At 44.1% G+C, this 17,920-nt stretch overlaps 1 protein-coding gene across 1 annotated transcript in view; it reads left to right on the top strand.

Annotated features, from left to right (window-relative positions):
* The window catches only part of LOC103926138 (caltractin), a 7,757-nt gene extending 1,628 nt beyond the window's left edge, over positions 1-6,129 (top strand). The window contains exons 3-6 of the mRNA XM_009334952.1: positions 1,586-1,741; positions 3,698-3,826; positions 3,934-4,071; positions 4,307-6,129. Of these exons, the coding sequence (XP_009333227.1) occupies positions 1,586-1,741; positions 3,698-3,826; positions 3,934-4,071; positions 4,307-4,396 (513 nt within the window). The 3' untranslated portion in view covers positions 4,397-6,129. The remainder of the gene's footprint in view (positions 1-1,585; positions 1,742-3,697; positions 3,827-3,933; positions 4,072-4,306) is intronic.
* The last annotated feature ends 11,791 nt before the right edge of the window (positions 6,130-17,920 follow it).

Genomic DNA, 17,920 nt, shown 5'->3' with positions numbered 1-17,920 from the left:
AAAAGGGGGGGGGGAGACCCCCCCCCCCCCCCCCCAAATAAAAAACCCCTTGGCACCGTGAGAAACGCCCCCGATAAAGCACCAAGAATCGCAAAATATGTCACCTGCCTTCAGGGTGCGGGGTAAGCCGGAGGCAATATGCCTGGTTAACCTTCGCCCAGCTTACTGACCTCCTCCGCTTCATTCAGTCCCCTGTGGCATGCGGCACAGTTAAATGGCATCGGCCAGGCGAGAAGGTGAAACGTAAAATGGATTTGTGCAACTCGGTTTTGAAACAAACGGGGCAGGAAGCAACGTGCACGCTGCTCCTCAGGATCCTCAACATTTTCACTAGAGTTGTAGGTGTATATGCAGGATGCAAGAAAAAAGGTTCAGGTAGCGCGTTGGCATTTTTTTTTCTTGACAGTCAGGAAAAGGTCTCACGTGGGCTTCTCCCAGAGAGGAATATAAGGAGTAAAAACCTCATGCTTGTGTTAATAGCAGGGAAAAGTCAAGAGGTGTGCCAGACAAATTGGTTTGCAATCCAACCTGGGAGGGACATACCATGTTAAAAAATCGGAAATTTCATTTCCAAATATCACACAGCAGGATCTTCTGTGTTACACACTAGGTATTTAAAAGAGAGATCCCAGCCAAAAAGCGGTAACAATTTGGTAAGAGAGAGATTGCTCACCGGTAGCTAGGAAACAAATTCCTTTCTTGGTATTTGTTCTATTTACTTTTATAAAGCCCAACCAGTTGAAGTTGGGGGTGGGAGGGACTGCCCTTCCTTCCATGAATCTGTGCAGGTTCAAGACTAAAGGACTAAAATCTGTCTGCTGCTGGTTTAGAAGAGAACTTACACCTGAGGAAAACATCTTTCCTGCTCAATAGGCTGGGGGGGGGCGCAGGGGGGAAACACTGTACTGCCCTAGCTTACACCAGAAGCAGGAAAGGTCTCCGAAGTGTCCTGGATAATAATGCACCAGCTCAGCACAAGCAGATCAGTTCTCCGTATGGGACAGATTCTGTGTTGATCTCACTGCTACCACAGCATGTTGTTACCTAGCACCACAGCTAGTTGGTGCACAGGCAGACTAGAGCGCCCTTGAAACTTTGCTCCAACAGAGCAGATGCTCTCGGACATACCATTTCAGTGCTGACTTTGAGGAGTGGCTGGATTTGAGTCCCACTTACAGTCAAGATCCTACACACCGGCCTTTTTAGCTGTGAGGATGATTTACTCATGTTTTCCATGTGAAACCACTCCTGACACATGCAGAGGGTCTTAGTCACCTCAGTGGAGTGTTCATTTTCAGACTGCCCACCTGTTTTTCTGGCATTACTCCTTTAATTGATGATCTTGCTGTTTAAACAAAACGTGAAGCCCAGATGCGTATTCCCCAGTAACAAAGTCTTCAGCTTGTTTTCTTTCTAGAATAACCTAAGAAAATGAGAATAGAGACCCAGTGTCTACAACTTGTAGCAAAGAATGCCTCTCATTTCTGCTACAGCTTTACTGTTGTTATTTATAATTCACAGTTGTGTGTTGAATTTTCCCCGGAGTGGGCTATTTCTTATCTTTTCTCTCCTTCACTTTCTGAAGGCATCCAACTATAGAAAACCTGGCTTGAGTACAGCCCAGCGGAAGAAAAGTGGCTTGAAACCTGAACTTACAGAAGAGCAAAAGCAGGAGATCAGAGAAGCTTTTGATTTGTTCGATACCGATGGATCTGGAAGCATCGACATAAAAGAACTGAAGGTTTTCAAACTTTTTTTCCCTGGATGGAAATATCTTTGATCTCAAAATTATAGCTGCTTTTTCTGTTTGTCCAGCCCTTACTATTTTAAAACAGTTTTGGAGTACGAACAAGAATGATGGCTTGCTGTCATGACTGAATTTGGGGTGTACTACATGGTTAACTTGACAACGCTCTGCATGTAATACTTCAGAGCAGACGGGCTTCTCCCATACATGGATAGTAGGTCAGATAGCTTTGAATATCTGAGCATTAGAGGAACTAAACAGTTCCTCTGCTTAGGTACGCGCAGTACACATTTCAGTTTTCATGACTGACAGATTGTTTCTGGGAAGTGGACTTTAGTTGTTTCAGGATGAATGTCAGAATATCAAATTTTTTCTTCATCTCGGAACAAAACACAGATTTTGCACACATTCAGGAAAGGCACAACCGTATTTTCATATACGTAATCCAAAAATTACCTGGTTTTTGATTTAAAAAAAGAACAAAAACGATGCAAGTTGCATTTCAGTAGCAATTCAGGTAGTATGCGTGTGCGTGCACACAGTAGTACGGGGGGAAGATTATTCTCGGTTCTCTCCCTATGTTTTTATGTGTCTGATATTTTTTTAAAGCATGAACCTTTTATCTTAATTTCCTCCTTGACCTTGATTTCTCACATACACGCACTCTGCCTCAATTTCTGCATATGTAACCTAGAAGCATGAGTTACCTAAGCCTGTGGCTTATCTCAGGATTTATTTGGAAGTGCTTATGCTTGGTTAAGGAGAGCGTGTTCTCTGAACGCAGACTGTACGCGTTAAAATATAGTTCTTAAAATGGACTGAAATGTTCTGGCATCAACCATTTAATGCTATGTTTTTCTTTATCAAAATTAACTCAAAATATCCATTATTTTACAATAGCAAGTATTCCCCTCTGAAAGACAAAATGGAACATTTTCAGTTGTCCCATCGCAAGAAACTGGTCAGAAAACACACTTCAGTTAAATGTTAAGTTTCTGGTGAGTTGGCACTTCCCAGTAGAAGAGTGTTTAGTGAGAGAATTTCTGCCTGATATTAACCGTTGATTTCCACTGGAGCACACAGGAAGAATGAATGTTCACAGTTCAAAATCTTCCTCTAGTTATGCGTTCTTGAAACGTCATTCTCTGAATTAAATATGCTGTAATCATCTGGCACACCAGGACTGTAAAATTACTAATAAACACCCAAGTAGCAAAATCATTGTTCTAGGCTGGTGAAATGCCAGAGCCTGGTTTGTAAACAATGTATATATTAAGCATTTGTACTACAATCTAAATGCCTGTTTTTACAGCAATATTTTGCTTGTGCTCTGTAAGGCTCAGAAAGTTTGCTTTTCTTTTCCTCAACTAGCACAACAGTCTTTGCTTTGCTGAGGCTGAGAGACTTAGGGAGTATTGTCGGTTCCCAGCCCCTCCCACTCCTCCCTCCCCGCCACCTAGCGAGAAGTGCCAAGAGCTACGCGTATGGATTTCGTCTCTCTCTGTGTACTGTTAACTGCAGTGAGGTAACTGCATGTAATTCTGCACCCATCAAAATTAATGGGCGTTCTGCCCTTAATTTCAAATGGAGCGAGATCACATCTCTGGTCTCCAACCTCCCTTGGAAGTCCCATTTTGATAATCCAGTCCCTTTAGGAACTATGCAGATTGGAACCTTTACCTAATTCAGACACAAAAAGCTTCTCTTAGTTTCAGAAATATATCCGTGTTCCACGTGGATCTAAAGAGAAAATATGTCTGAGTCTTAAAGAGTATCAAACCTACACTATTACTGTTTGGAAAGATGAAACAAGCTGGTAAGAGATATCAAGATGTTTTCATTGCAGTGAGTTGTTATTACAGTTTTGGACGAGGAAATGAAACAAGCTTTAGTGCAGCTGCTGACACTATAATTCTGGTGGCCTCCTAACAGAACTGCTTTTTGGCGCAGGTTGCGATGCGTGCTTTAGGCTTTGAGCCGAAGAAGGAAGAAATTAAGAAAATGATAGCAGATATTGACAAAGAAGGAAGTGGCACCATTGACTTTGAAGACTTTTTGGCTATGATGACGCAAAAAATGGTAGGAATTCTTAATAGAAATTCTTGTGACAGCATAAAAAAGTGCTGAAAAGGAGTATCTTGGTGGCAGGCATTTTCTAACTAATGTATGTTTTACTCTTGTTTTAGAGTGAAAAGGATTCAAAAGAAGAAATCTTGAAAGCTTTCAGGTTATTTGATGATGATGGGACAGGAAAAATTTCATTCAAAAACTTGAAAAGGGTTGCCAAGGAGCTGGGAGAAAATTTAACAGATGAAGAACTTCAGGTAAATTCTGATTTGCCAGAGCTTTTCTAACAGGCACAGACCAATCCTGTAGCTCCTAAGGATTGGGTGGAAATTTATGCCTATACAAAAAGGGCTGAGAGGTCAGAAATGTGAAGAGCAATCAAATACATAGTTGTTTTCACATGAAGTGCTTCTGATTTGTTGTTCTCTTAATGAATGGAAGATCTTGTGTTTAGAGTCCCCTGCCTGATCAAATGTACAATGTGTTTTGTAGGAAATGATTGATGAAGCTGATCGAGATGGAGATGGAGAAGTAAGTGAGCAAGAGTTTTTGAGAATCATGAAGAAAACTAGCTTATATTAATATTTGTTGCCTTGCTATACAGCTGCTCCAAAAGATAACCTGGAAAAGACTTAAAAACTGGGCTTGTGTCTCCTACATATTTTCTGCCACGTAAAGAAAGTCTGAAAGGACAGATTTTTGGTTCATTCTTCTTTTTGAGCGCAGTTAATTGGGGAAGGGGGGCTTCAGCACCCAGAACAGTTAAAATGAGATATTGCAGAAGTGAAAAGGAAGGATGAACTGAACCTGCAAGGCAGGGTCCCGTCCCTTCCCCTCCCCCTCGACAGTTGTATTGATTGCCATTTTGGATAAAGACCGCTGTGTTTCAACTGTTTAACTAAAAGACATTTCACTTGAGATGTGAAGATTCCCGCTGCTGCTGGGAAAGGCCACTTTTGACTTCCCTAAGGCTACAGAATGAAGGTGCAAGCACAGTATTTTTATTCCTTTTAAGGCTTTTAGGTTATCTTTTGGTATTTGTCTCCTTTTGTTTATTTCCATGAAAGACTCTAAAATCAATTGCATATCTGTCTTTATTCCTGTGTGAAACACTGTTTTCCCATGGCAAGTTGGTTTTGGACCTAATGGGAAGCAAGTGTAGGTAACCAGATTTGGTTCTTCATTTGGAGCTGTGCACCAGCAGTAGATGTTCCTCTGTTGATCTGATCATCTGAAACCTAGTTTACTTGAATATAACCTGCTTGGATTATCAAAGTTGATTGTATAACCAGCCAACATCTTGTGCCATTGTTCTTACTCCCAAGACATTACAGAGCGGCTGTTATGCCAGGATTTTAGGTACCTAAAAAGTTCGGTTCTGTGGTACACTAGGGTAAATGTTGTCTTTGGCTGTTTACAGTCAGGTTGCAGGGAGGACTCGCATCTGAAGTGAAAAAAATAGCTCACCTTGGACATCTGTGGAACACTGAATATATTTGATTCATGCAATCCAAATTCATTTCAGACATCACAGGTTTGGGTTTTTTTTTTTTAGGAGTACCTTCATTTTGTTGAGTATTTCTTGCATATACTGCCAATCTAGGACTTACTGGAGAGCCACATTTCCTTCTGTATTTTGGTGATAGAGCAGTGACACGCAACATGACATCAGATTATGTGGTTCTGCAGGAGGGTTTATCCTTGGGTCCTGATTAGACAATCAGCCTCAAAACTGCAGGGAAATGGTATAATCCTAAATCATGTCTCTCTCTAATAAGGCGCCTGAAGGAGAGTTTGTTACTGCTCACAGCAAAGCGGCAAGTAGGTAGCAAAATGTCAGAAGGGTTCAATGGGAAGAGGAGGGAAAGAACAGTATTTCACCAGTATCTGTTAAGATCCCTCTAATGAGGTTTGTAGAAGAAAGGAAGAGCCAGCTCCTGGAGTACCTCCTCATTACTGCTGCTTCAGCTCTCATGAGCTGTAAGGGCCCAGCAGGGGGAGAATTAGTTTCAGGAGCAGAACGGAGAAGTGTTCATTTACGTGTCGTCTTCTCAGCGTGCAGATGCGGACCTGGCACATTCTGCCCCAGTCCTCCGAGTTTTGTACTCTGAACAACTCCAAACAGACCCTCTCTAACCTGTACAGAAGTAGGCTTAAACCTGTGGGAGAACAGGGATTGTGTAGGACCCCGGAAAACTCAAAAGACCTGTGAAGTCCCCTGTTAACATATTCAGTGGCAGTAGATGTAACCTATAGTACTGTAAGCGTTTTAAAATGTCTATGAACTTTGTATAAGTGTGAAATAAAACTGTTTTGCAAGTTAAGGACTTTGTGTGCTTTGTAACTTGGCGTGCTCACTATGAAAACTAAATTTTCAAAAATAATTTTAAAGTGTTAAATGTACCAAGTACATTTTCACCTTCATTTATCTTTTCTTTCTAAGAGAGAAATTCTTAGGTGTAGTAGTCTGTCACATAATTCCTCTCCCTCTTCCACTACGCTGATTAAAAGTTTCTAGTACTAACCACTTATATTCAGAAAGGGAAATTTGAAGTTCTGGTTGATTATGGGGAGTCCCAGAGCCTATTAGAGTGACTGTACTTTTTTTAATGCTGCCACAGGAAGAGATTGATGACTGTTGTTTACCTACGATGCATGTCACTTCTCTCTTCCTGTCTAATCCCATTACCTGACTTCTGAAGGTAGGAAAAAGACACCATCATACCTACCATATACGCTACAATGATGAAATGTTATTTCTGGCTTGCCCATTAATCTCTTAAGTCTGGAACGGCGAGCAGCGGCTGAATTAGCACAGAACTCACAAGTGTTAACGTAATAGAACAAGTGCCTCATGCTGCTTTAGTTCGTGTGATAGTGAGGGATATCTTGTCCCCTCTTCAGCCACATGCACCAAGTATGATGCCTAACACAGCAATATCGACAGCAGCTCACAGCAGTGCTGTGGTTCCGCGTGAATTATTTTCAGTGCCCTTGTGAATCCTTCTAGGATTTTTTTTACATTTCTATACATGGTGGAGGAAAAGGAGCCTGATTGAAGCTAATGGCAGAACTCAGAATTAGGTTTTTGTGAGGAACAGGTGCTGAACTGCCCGTTCAGGAATTTCATCCTTTTACTGTGCTGGAGAAGGTGACTCGGATCAATGAACTGGGAAGGTACCCAGCAGACGTTTTTCCTGGGCTCTGTTCTAGTGCCTACTTGAGTAGCTTACCCTAAATGGAGGGGTTTCACTAGAGGAGACAGCTCACTCGCACCCCTCTCCTCCTCTTCCCATTCACTCTATTCTCAAAAATAAGAGCTGGGGCACTTCCAGGGGACTTGGATTCAACTCCTTTGCGCTAAAGCACCAAAAAGGAGGCAAAGCAGTGATTTGGGTTGCCGTGTACAAAAAGGACCCATCCCTCAAGGCACCTGAATCCAAGCGGTCATCAGTGTGAGCATGTACCGACTGGCAGCTGGTGCAGAGGGGAAGGCTTCAGTCCCAACCCTGCCTAATGTTCCCTACAGCCTGACCTCTGCAGCTCCAGGGGCCGGGGGAGGCAGATGGCCCTGAACCTCATCCTTTGCATCCCTCTTCCCCTTCATGCTGACAGGGAGGCTGGGTTCTTACCTGGCATTTGCAAATTCTCCTTGGATGGCTGCAATATGTGCATCCAGCTGAGATCCCTCCTTCCGCGACATCAGCGAAGCCTGGTTTTCAGTTTGAGTGTTCGTGCTAGTCAGATACTGTACAAAAAGGAAAGTGGAACTGCAATTTGTATTTGGCAAGCACCGAAATATCAAAGCATTGATAAAGGCGATAGTTGCTTGGGAGATAATATTGCAAATGACTTCCAATGAAAAATGTTTTTAAATGAAAAAGTACTGGGCTTTTTATAAAATACGAAATAGTTCAAGAGAAAAAAAAATTACTTACAAGTTATGCTCCAAAATATGCCAATTGTGCGGCAATTTTAAACTAACCTTTGCTGTTATCTCCCCTGTGCAACTTTAAGTTCTTTGTCATCTCTCAGCCCCACAGTAGAGTCCCACAATCCTGCCAGTCCCACAGTAAAGCAAATCTTCAGTTGGCTTTAGAAAAAACAGAACAAAACAAAACATGACTATCTAGCGTGCAAAGATGTTTTAAGTAATCTAAGCTGGCAACTTGAGACAGGGGACTGTTGTGCTTTCTCACCACATCACAGTGAAAAGCGGATAAAGGCAGCAACCTTGAAGGCCATTCACTCCTTTGCAGTTATACCTGTGCCAAATGTGTGTAAAACAGCAGGCTGGCCAGGCACGGGTGATTGCAGAAGACCGGAGGAATCCTGCACTGCGGTGCTCGTGCAGTTAACTGGTAACAAGTGCTACGCCCTCATTCTCTAGGTGCGAGTTTGTTTTCAGAGCAGTAAGCACAGGGTCAACTTATTTTTGCAGAAAAATAAGGGCTTCTTTTCAGGTAAGCCTAATCTTGATATTTAAAAGAGGATGGGGGGAAAGCAACAGAAGAAACCCACTGTGTACTTCCACATGCCAAGAGTGCTACTAATAGAGCCCAAATAGTTCAATAAACTGATGAGGCATTTAATATTAAAATATTTAAATAGGTCATTTACAGTTTTGAAGAATAACTCTCACGTCCTGTGAACTGCCTGGTGAAGTCACACCACATACTTGAAACGTTATGTATTAATTCCCTGGAAACCTCCTCACTGAGTTCATATAAATCAAATATTGCCACACTACATCTGCTTTTAAACACCCCTGGATAGCTTAAGTGGATTTTGAGAAAGACTCGGGCAGTAGAAAGTGCTCTGGGCCAGAATTCACCATTGCCACATCTGACACATGGAAACGCTGGCAGAACACATTTTTCTGACATGGGCTAAACCTTTCTGTAACCCCAACAAAAATTCTGCAGTACATACTACTTAAATCTATTCCATGCGCTGGCTGGTACATTTGGCAATCTTTGCAAGCGTATCGGCACGATGTATTGCCTTCAGGTCGTGCATTTTTTGCAGACATCCGTTCTCCCAAAATATCGGTGTTAAAGCCAAATCAGGACCATTGAGACTGCATCCAGGTATTGTTGCCAGTGGCTCCCCTGCTCACTCAGAATTTATTCTCTCTGCTACAATTTGTTTGAAAATTATTTTTGTTTCCTTACACAGATAGAAACGAATGAAGATGAGAAAAATACTGCTCTTGGGATGCTTCAAAGCACAAGTTTTTTTTCAAAACCCAGTTACATATGCTAACAGAAACTAGCCACAGCTGTCTGACACATCTTACAAAAATCAGGCAGGGAGAGCAATCAGATAGTTAGGGGATGTTCTTCAGACAGCCTTCAACACGAGTGATCAGGCAGGCACAACCTGCGTGCCTCCTGGCGCGGGGAGCAAACAAACTGCTCAGTCTACAGGCTGGGATGATCCCTGACACTTGAGGAAAGAAACCCTAGGAGGATAATTCTGCAAAGATACCTTCCTTTTTTGTTATACATATCAATAGAAATAGCGTAGCTGTGAGCGGACAGTTGCACCAACCACCACCACTGTATGCCAACGCCTAGGGCGATTTAGGCACACGCCTCTCTGAATCACTCCAGTGAACAGGCGGCCAGGACTGCCCCTCCTCTACAGCCCTAAGTTTCTGTGAAGGTCTCTGCTGAGCAGGCATAAAATTCTGCTTTCAGTGGGTGCTGCACATTCTGCTTAACTACAGGACGCACTCCTAAATTTGTACATTAAGGAAAGGTGCAAAAGTCTTTTCTCTCTCTTGTAAGGGAATAAAGAACTGACAGATCTGAGAGTGTGACAGTCTCGCTAGAGGGCATCCCGTTACTAACGTGTAAGATGAGTGATGCTTATTTCCCTCCTCTGTGGCTTTTAATAACGATCGAAAGTAGGCTAACAAACACCATCCAGCTGGGGCTCGAAATATGCGGTTGGATATAGGATTATTTTTTGCTCAAAAAAGAACACAAGGCTTCTCACACAACTCAAGTGCAAAATGCTGTAATTATTAGTTGGTTGTTCAAAGCTAAACCCCCAAACCACACTTTCTGAAACTCCCACTCTGTATCAATAATTACAGACACGCTCTCAGGGGAGCGGAGAACTGAACTTGCCTTTCGCACAGTCCCCCAGAGTGCTCTGACCACTACTCTATAGAGTTATTTTCTCTTTGGGAATATTGCTTTCAAATGGAACCACTTCAAGCAGAGAGACAGAGCCAGACCTGCTGCAGGATGCTTGTGGCCCTCCCTTGGGACGTGGGAAAGCTGGAATCGTGGCCTTGCTTCGAGTCAAGAGGAACAAGGATTTGAGAATTAGACTCTTGTCCCCAAGGTGAGTGTGTTGACCTTTAGGAGACTATCTGCACTGGGATGTGTTTTATTCCAATGGCCTTGTGGGGTGGAGCATAACCAAGAAATACATTTTCAGGCAACTGCCTGGCCAGAGGTCAAAAGCATGATAGATGGACACCTGCCTTCACTTAAAGGCAGCTCAGAATATCAAGAGCTTGACGGCTCCTATCTACTGCTGGAAGAATACAGGGGGCCTGTGAGGAAGAGATGGGGAGTTAGGGTGGAGCAAGACAGAGGACCTGCAAAGTTTGATGCTTCAAACCCCGATTTATATGTGCCCAAATTCCTTAAGCAGTACAGAGAGAAAGAGGGTCTTAAAGCAATGATCCAAATCTCTCTGCTGGGTCGGGAGCCCAGCAGAGCTGGCTCATAGCAAACCTGTTCCCATGCACTGCAGCAGAACATGCACAAGCAGTTCAGACTTCATCCCAAATGGTACCGACATGGCACCTACCTTTAAGAGCCTCAGCCCTTGATGATTTCAGGGGTCCACTGGAGTGGAGTTGGGGACCTAAAACTATAGCTCTTGACCTCTTTGGAGTTCTGACTGCCACTAATTACTAAACTTGAAATCGCTCAAGTCATTTTTTTGCTTGTCTGAATTAGATTTGATGCAGTGAGTAAGAACAAAGCAAAGTTGTCAAACCTGAGCTGCAAACATGCAAAATTCTGGGCACAGCCATAACGGTTTCACATGCATTTATTATTCCCCCCCATGCTGGACACATGTGCACGCACACTGTATACGCACATCCAAACCTTGCAGTCTTATGATTATTCATTTCACATACTTTTGACGTGCAAGAAGTACCAATGCGAGCATACGTTTAGAAGCTTCACTTGGAAAAAGGGTGCATTTGTTGTAACATTTTAGTCCCAAATAGGATTAAGATCTGTGTACTGTAGAGTTACCATGGAGCAGAAGTCTAGCCCTTATTTCCCGGGAGTGAAAATCCCACTGGGGCAGCAAGGGCCGTGGGAACTGGCATGGAACTCCCTGTACCAGGTTCGGGGTCTGCAACAAACTGGTGCAGTCTAAGTGAGCTGGCCCTTGTTCTGAAGGCCACTTTATTTCCTTTGAAAGCTTCTGACTGGTTCTAGTAGCGACACAAGTTTCACTATAAAGAGCATCCCCCCAGCATTAAATAGAGCAAAAAAAATAGGTTTCCGTAGGAAACAAATGCAACAGCTAACCTAGCCCATTTCCAACATTATTTTAAAGCACTCTCTGCCCAAAAATGTAGCTTAGTGCAAACAAAACCAGCAGAATTTACACATCCATGCTATTGTATGAAGTTCCTTCCTAGTACGGTTCCTTTTTCACCTGCGTCTGCTCAATACCCTCAACACAGAGAACACAGATACATGCTTTCCTGTAAATTCTTTCAGACCTCCAAATGAGAAGTACCATGAAAGATCTAAGCATCAAGGAAGAACCGACTGCAAACATTGCAGCACTGATTTATAAACACTAGAAGGTATTTCAGTACAAAAAAGCGACGTTTATACCGACTTCTAAAAACATGGTATCAGATCATCTCAGTTTTAGTTTTTAAAAGTCTATGTTCCCCACATTAAAACAAAAGCGAAGGTGGCAGGTCTGGATGTTTCCTCTTTAGATAGCTTATGCCATGATTGGCCGAAGAAGAAATCCACAGAAGCATGGTTTCCACACATCTTTTGAATGTTTTGTTTACATCAGTCCATACAATGTAGCCTATTGTATTATGTGAGGTCAAAGATGATGCAGAATAGCTCCTTTTGGAAAGGGAGGTACATAAATTTAACAAAGACACCCCCCCCTTCCCCCCCCAAATCAAGTTAACTAAATTAGTACGGGACCCACGTATTGATGAGGTCCAAAAAATGGGTCACATGGCACTATCGTTTTCATCTTAAAAAGGTATCCACCAAACTCAGCATCCGGATTTCTTTTATTCATTCCATTTCAGATTTCTGATGAGGCCACTCTGCAACTTCGAGTAAACAGGACCACCAGTCCTGCCTAAAACAAATGCTAAAGCCCGTAATTTTTGAAGCGTTTCTCCTTGTCACTTAACCATTGCCAAAGCTCTTTTTCAATTACTCAGTTCTTGATGGCTAATCAGTTACATGAGGAAACAGAAACCAGCTTTGCTTAAAACTCCACCAAATGAGCACAGTAAGTGAACAAAGATATTTTTCAATTATTTTTTCAGTTCTAGTAGTCTCACCTATTACTTATGGAACAACAGGTACATTTTGCAGAAACAGAACAAGATTTTTTTCTAGATTAAAAAATCCATGTCAGTGGAGGTGCAGTCCATCCAGAGCAGACCTATGCTTTTGTAAATAACAGGTGAAACAGGTGCAAAAACCACAATTATTTTCTCTAAGCAGAAAATTACCATAGTTGAGACTAGCGTTTGGTAAACATATCCCTTACGTGGCCATTTTTCAGCTTCCTCCTTCTTATTAGGAGCCAATAAAGTATTCAACAAAATGGCTGACAGGTTTGAATAGTGTTTCTGTTCGTGCAGCGAAATAAACAAATAAATATTCTTCATTGAATCCTGATAAACTAGGTCACTACCTGGGTGAAGTAAATGCTTAGGATCCTTTTGCAGAAAACAATTTTATTACTGCTTGCAGTATTAAAAATAGTAGTATTACAAATCCAAGAGAAAATATGAGTTGAAAATGCTTATGTATCAAAATTAAAGGAGCTTTTCCCAGAAATGAAACAGCTTTTAGAAGGGAGGTGGGAAGAAACAAATATTCTTATTCTTCCTAGTACCAAAACAAGAGGCAATAGATGTATAAAACAGGGTATTATTTATTACGCGGGGATTTTTGCGCAAAGATTCAAAATTCTCCTGACTATCAAATGCCATGCAATACTATGACTCACCGAGTCAAGATCTAGGATGGTTCAATCCTGACCACCTCCTGCTAAGGGCTCAGCATCATCTATTCCCATTGCCTTCAGCGGGACTAAGTGGTGCTTAGCACTTTTGCAAAACTGGGCCCTAGACAATGAAGGCTTTAGGTATGGGCTTCCTATTTCCTGCGGTGGATTTGTGTAGGTGGCCTTGTTACCAGAAATCCATACTCCTACACAGCAACTTCTGACTGTGTTTCTGCAGAAATGACTATGATGAAAGGAATGAAATATTTTTAAAATAAAAATCATGTGTTTGTCTCTCCAAACCAGTTAGGGTATCTCCTGCTGGCGAGATAAATTTCTTCACCTCTTGTGTGGCAAAATTAAGAGCAGGGTGGAAAACAAAAGGATTAAGGTTTGCAAAGACACCGTGGCTTAGGCTGCTGCGCACCCCGAGAGGGGAGAGCCTGTCTGTGCTGTCCCCTGCCCATCGCCAGCGGCTGAGTCACCGGCCCAGCCTGCAGAGCTTCTCGCTGCTGCATTTCGCAGCCGTCCTCTGCCTCGCAGCCAGGAAAATCCCACATCCTCCCAGTGGGTGTAGGAAACGCAGCTACAGCCTCTGGATGCATTGCAACTAAAAACAAAGGGGAGACTGTAGTGCAGGCGGTGTCCGTGGGCGCAGGGCCACTGTCCCGGGACCTTGCTGACAGCATCCCAGCTCCCGCGGCACAAGGAGCCACGAGCGGAGCCCACGGCCAGCGTTGCCTGCATGCCTGCCCACAGCCCTGCTGGTTTGCCAACCCCAGTGCTGTAAGGTGCATGACCAGCGCTACCTCCCTGCATGGGGATCTGCCAGGGCCACCAAGAAACCACCTCTCCTGTCCCACCTCACCCTGTCTCTCCGCTCTTTGGCAAGGGGGAGGTCGCACCTAGCCATTACTGGTCTTCCCTGCAGGCCATCCAGCCCAGGCTATTTGCCTTCAAGCGCAGGGGCTTACTGAAGTCACTAGTCTTGCCATGCTGTTGTGGCCAGCATAGCCCTGGTGGGCTCCAGTGAAGGTCACCAGAGATGCTCTTCTCGCCTCCCACCCATCTCGGCTCATTCTCAGCCATTCTCTGTGAGCAGACGATCGCAGAGGTGGCTGCAATTAGCCAAGGCGGCTTCAATCTCTCAATTTGCCAATACCAGTCGAATACTGCCAGCACTGCTTCACATGATGGCTCTGCAAGCATACTGCTGGGAAAGCAACTGAAGACATTGCTCACAGATCCATATTGTCTCCTTCTGTGCATTCCCTGTGGCACTTGCCAAGCTCATGTTGAGGGTGGTGTTATTCTGAGAAGACCGCAAGCACCCTGGGTCAGGCAGCCAGAGCCTGGCTCTCCAGTCTAAGGTTGAGTATTGCTCTTGGGAAAGAAAACACAGGGGCAGACCGACATGGGTTTGCCCAGCTGTCTGGGCAATTGCTCCACACAAAAGCTCTTTTGAGAAGCCGCTCCTGTAAAGTTGTCAAGAAGAGACCTGTCATCCCCAAATGCGTGCTCACACACACAGGTGGCAGCAGAGCTGGCACCGGGAGGGATTGCCTCAGGAAAGGAATCAAACAGCCTCTGTCAGTCCTATGCAGTACAAGCCTTCCCACCCAAAGTCTCCAATGGCTTATAAGCCACTTATCTCAGAACTGGCATCAGCTCCCCAGCCAACCCCACAACCCCAACACAATCCTTCTTCACTAGTGCCATGCTTCCTTGGAGACTTCTCCTCCTCCTTATGCATCCTTAGCAAAGCTGCTGCCCCTGTGCCTCCAGCACTGCCCTCCCATTCTGTTTAGCCACCTGAGCTTCTCCTAGGAAGGTTAAGAAGTGAGACGATGCAGGAAATAGAGGAGAGAAAAATTCTCCTGGCATCCATTCCCTGTCACATTTGTTCCATGCTCATATTGACCAAAACAGGAAGGTACAGACAGGGGAAAATAGCTACATGCCAAGGGAAAAACAAACCAGCCCTTCCTAACTCTGTCTTGGCATGTATTCATTTACTAGACCAAGTATTCATTTACTAGACCAGGCTGGCCTTTGACCCAGCCTGATGGGCAGACAAGAGAGCCTGCCTTTGTCATCTATGCCAACAAGAGAGAAATGAGGCCCGACGAATACTTTGCCATGACCGGGTCACCACTTGGATGTTTTAACACTGGTGTTCAACACCAGTGTTTTCTTCTGAGGAGGTGTCGTAGCAGTTGGCTCTGCCATTGGCCTGGCTTAGGGAGGAGCTCGTTACACCACAGGCTCCCCCGTCATTGGGTTCACCATATCCTCTATCAGGCAAACTATTTTATGGTGATGGCCAAGTAGTTGTTTACAGGTACTTCATGGCCACCATCTGGGACATTTCTAGATATCTACAGCTGCATTCTTGGGGTGAATTTCCTTTTACAGGTTGGAGTTAGAATGAATTTCTATCAATGAATAGCGTGTGAGCTGCTGGCTCATTGTCCTGGAGTTCAAAAGTTTAAGGTGGTTTTTGAATACCACCTGAAAATGTAAAGGTGGTGGATGAATTCCTTTTAACCTACAAAATAATTTGGTTTTAAGAGTGAAGCACTGATTCAAACTGAATCTAGGTATTTAATGGAAAATGGAGTCTAGGACAGTAATTTTTGTGGCATTGTTGCCATCCTGAAACTTTCATAGTTCAAAAGGTGGCATAAGTCTTTGACAAAAATGAAATTGCTTGACACTTATTTCAGCAGTTTCCATTGAGAAATTGGCTTGTTCAAGGCACATTAAAAACATCACATTAACTTCAGTATATTTTACTTGATAACGCTCACTGAGTTCCTAGCAATTACCACTATTTATTATTTGCATATGAGATTTTTAGGGACTATCCAAGCAGAACAGTAATAGCCCCATGCCCTAGAAAGCTTTCAACCTCAGCGGAAGACAGCCGGTAACAGACAGATAATACATAAGGCAGTATTGGCCAGAAATCCAAGGAACGTTAACATCCTTCTGATAGTCATTCTTAGAAAAGGGACATTTCCCAAAGCCGTCTGCATAAGATTGAAATTGGGATGCTTTGGAAATACCAAAAAATGTGCACTCTTAAATACGTAACAGGAGGGTGGTAGAGCCTTGGAGCACAGGTCAGTAAGAGGCAGAAGGGAACGTACCGACAGCGAGTGGGAGACAATCGTGAGGCCAAGAGTACATCACAGCTGGGCTTGGATGAACAGGCATTTTACTTGCATCTAATACAGTAGAGCAGAGAGATATCACAGAAATTATTTAAGCAGAGAGCTAGGCTTGGAAAATTAGCTTTGCAGTAGCAGGCAAGGATTATGTGAAAGCCAAGAAGAATCCCGCAGTAAGAGAGATACAGGAAGAAAGTTTAGTTCTGAATAAAACCTTTCAGTTACTGAATATACACATCCAGATTTAAGCGTTATCCGGATACAGAGCAGTCCCAGTCAAAGATGATGCCCAAGTTGCAGGTCTGAGTGAGAAGCAAGATGCCAGGGCTTTAATAATCAAACAGCAAGTACAGCCAGCTCTCAGTTGTCTGTGGGTGCCTAATCCACATTGCAGATTAGCTGGCGTGGAGACACTGGAGGAGTCCCAGAGCAGAGCCAGCAGATTCAGGCACGGGCCAAACAAACGAAGCCATACAGCTCTCTAGGTCTGCAGAGGTCCAAACTCAGTTTCTGTGCTTTTGGGCAGGGCTGCTCCTAAATTACTGATTTGCAGATTAGTTGCTGTGATGTAAAAAACCATTTGGGTGCTTTTGCCTGGGGCTGCTCAGAGTTTTGGGTTCCTGGAGCACTTGGGAAAGCGAGCAAAGGCTTTGCAACCACATGGAACCAGCATGGGTCTGGCAGCACGTCTGGTACGACAAGCCTTGATGGACACCGGAGTAATCTGTATGGAGACATCCAGGTGGCTACCATGGAGCCAACACACCAGGCAGGGGGAAGCTGAGCTAGCCGTGACCCATCTTGCCCCACCTCTCTCCAGGCTGGACTGGACGAGGTGGCCATATGCTGCACTCTCTGATATACCCTCTGCCAATTGGTTTTGTCACAACACAGACCTCCCAGTCCCTTCTTTACCTGTGGACTGCCATGCAAACATCAGACTAGTGGTAAATGCTAAGACGTGCTAGCTGTGCTGAGCTTGAGCTTACAAGATACTGCCTTAAATCATCCTCAGACTAGAAGCAACCAGCATGACACCGACCTAGCAAGAATCTGGGGTGGCTCCGATGTCAGGGACTGAAGGTGCCCTCTTATTGCCTTGTGCTGGGTCACGTACTCCACCGTGCTTCCTGTACCTTCCTGGGTTTAGCAGTGGGGAGCTGTCAGTAACCACAGCGCTGTGACTAATGCGACACACCGTGCCACGCTCATGAGAACTGTAAGATCCTTTTCTAAGCGTGACAGCCTAGCAGGTGGAACAGGAAGGGCATCAATCTCCTCTGCCTCAGGAAGCCCGTGCAGCCTCCAGCAGGGAGCTGGAAAGAGGTGTGGATGGCAGCAACCACAATTCACATGTAATATACTAGACCACCTTGGGAAAAAACTTACAGCAAACTGCTGAGAAGTATCACATCAGGGAGTTATCGTGCCCTTGGCAAGGCAGAAAGGGGGGGGACATGAAATGGGGTTGCTGATTCCTCCTGCTTCCTCAGTCACGGTCACTTTGCTCACTTGATTGTTAAATTGTGACTGTGCATATATATCCCTGAACAGATCCACACTAACATACAACCAGCTTTGCTGTTGCTTCTGCAAAGCTCTTCCCCAGCACCAGATCATTCCTCCTCTCTGCTAGCCTGCTGCCATATACACACCTAAAACTTTCCTC

The sequence above is a fragment of the Pygoscelis adeliae genome, unplaced genomic scaffold (genome assembly GCF_000699105.1).
Source record: "Pygoscelis adeliae isolate BGI_AS28 unplaced genomic scaffold, ASM69910v1 Scaffold31, whole genome shotgun sequence".
Classification (NCBI taxonomy): domain Eukaryota; kingdom Metazoa; phylum Chordata; class Aves; order Sphenisciformes; family Spheniscidae; genus Pygoscelis; species Pygoscelis adeliae.
This window is presented reverse-complemented; position numbering and strand designations above follow the sequence as displayed.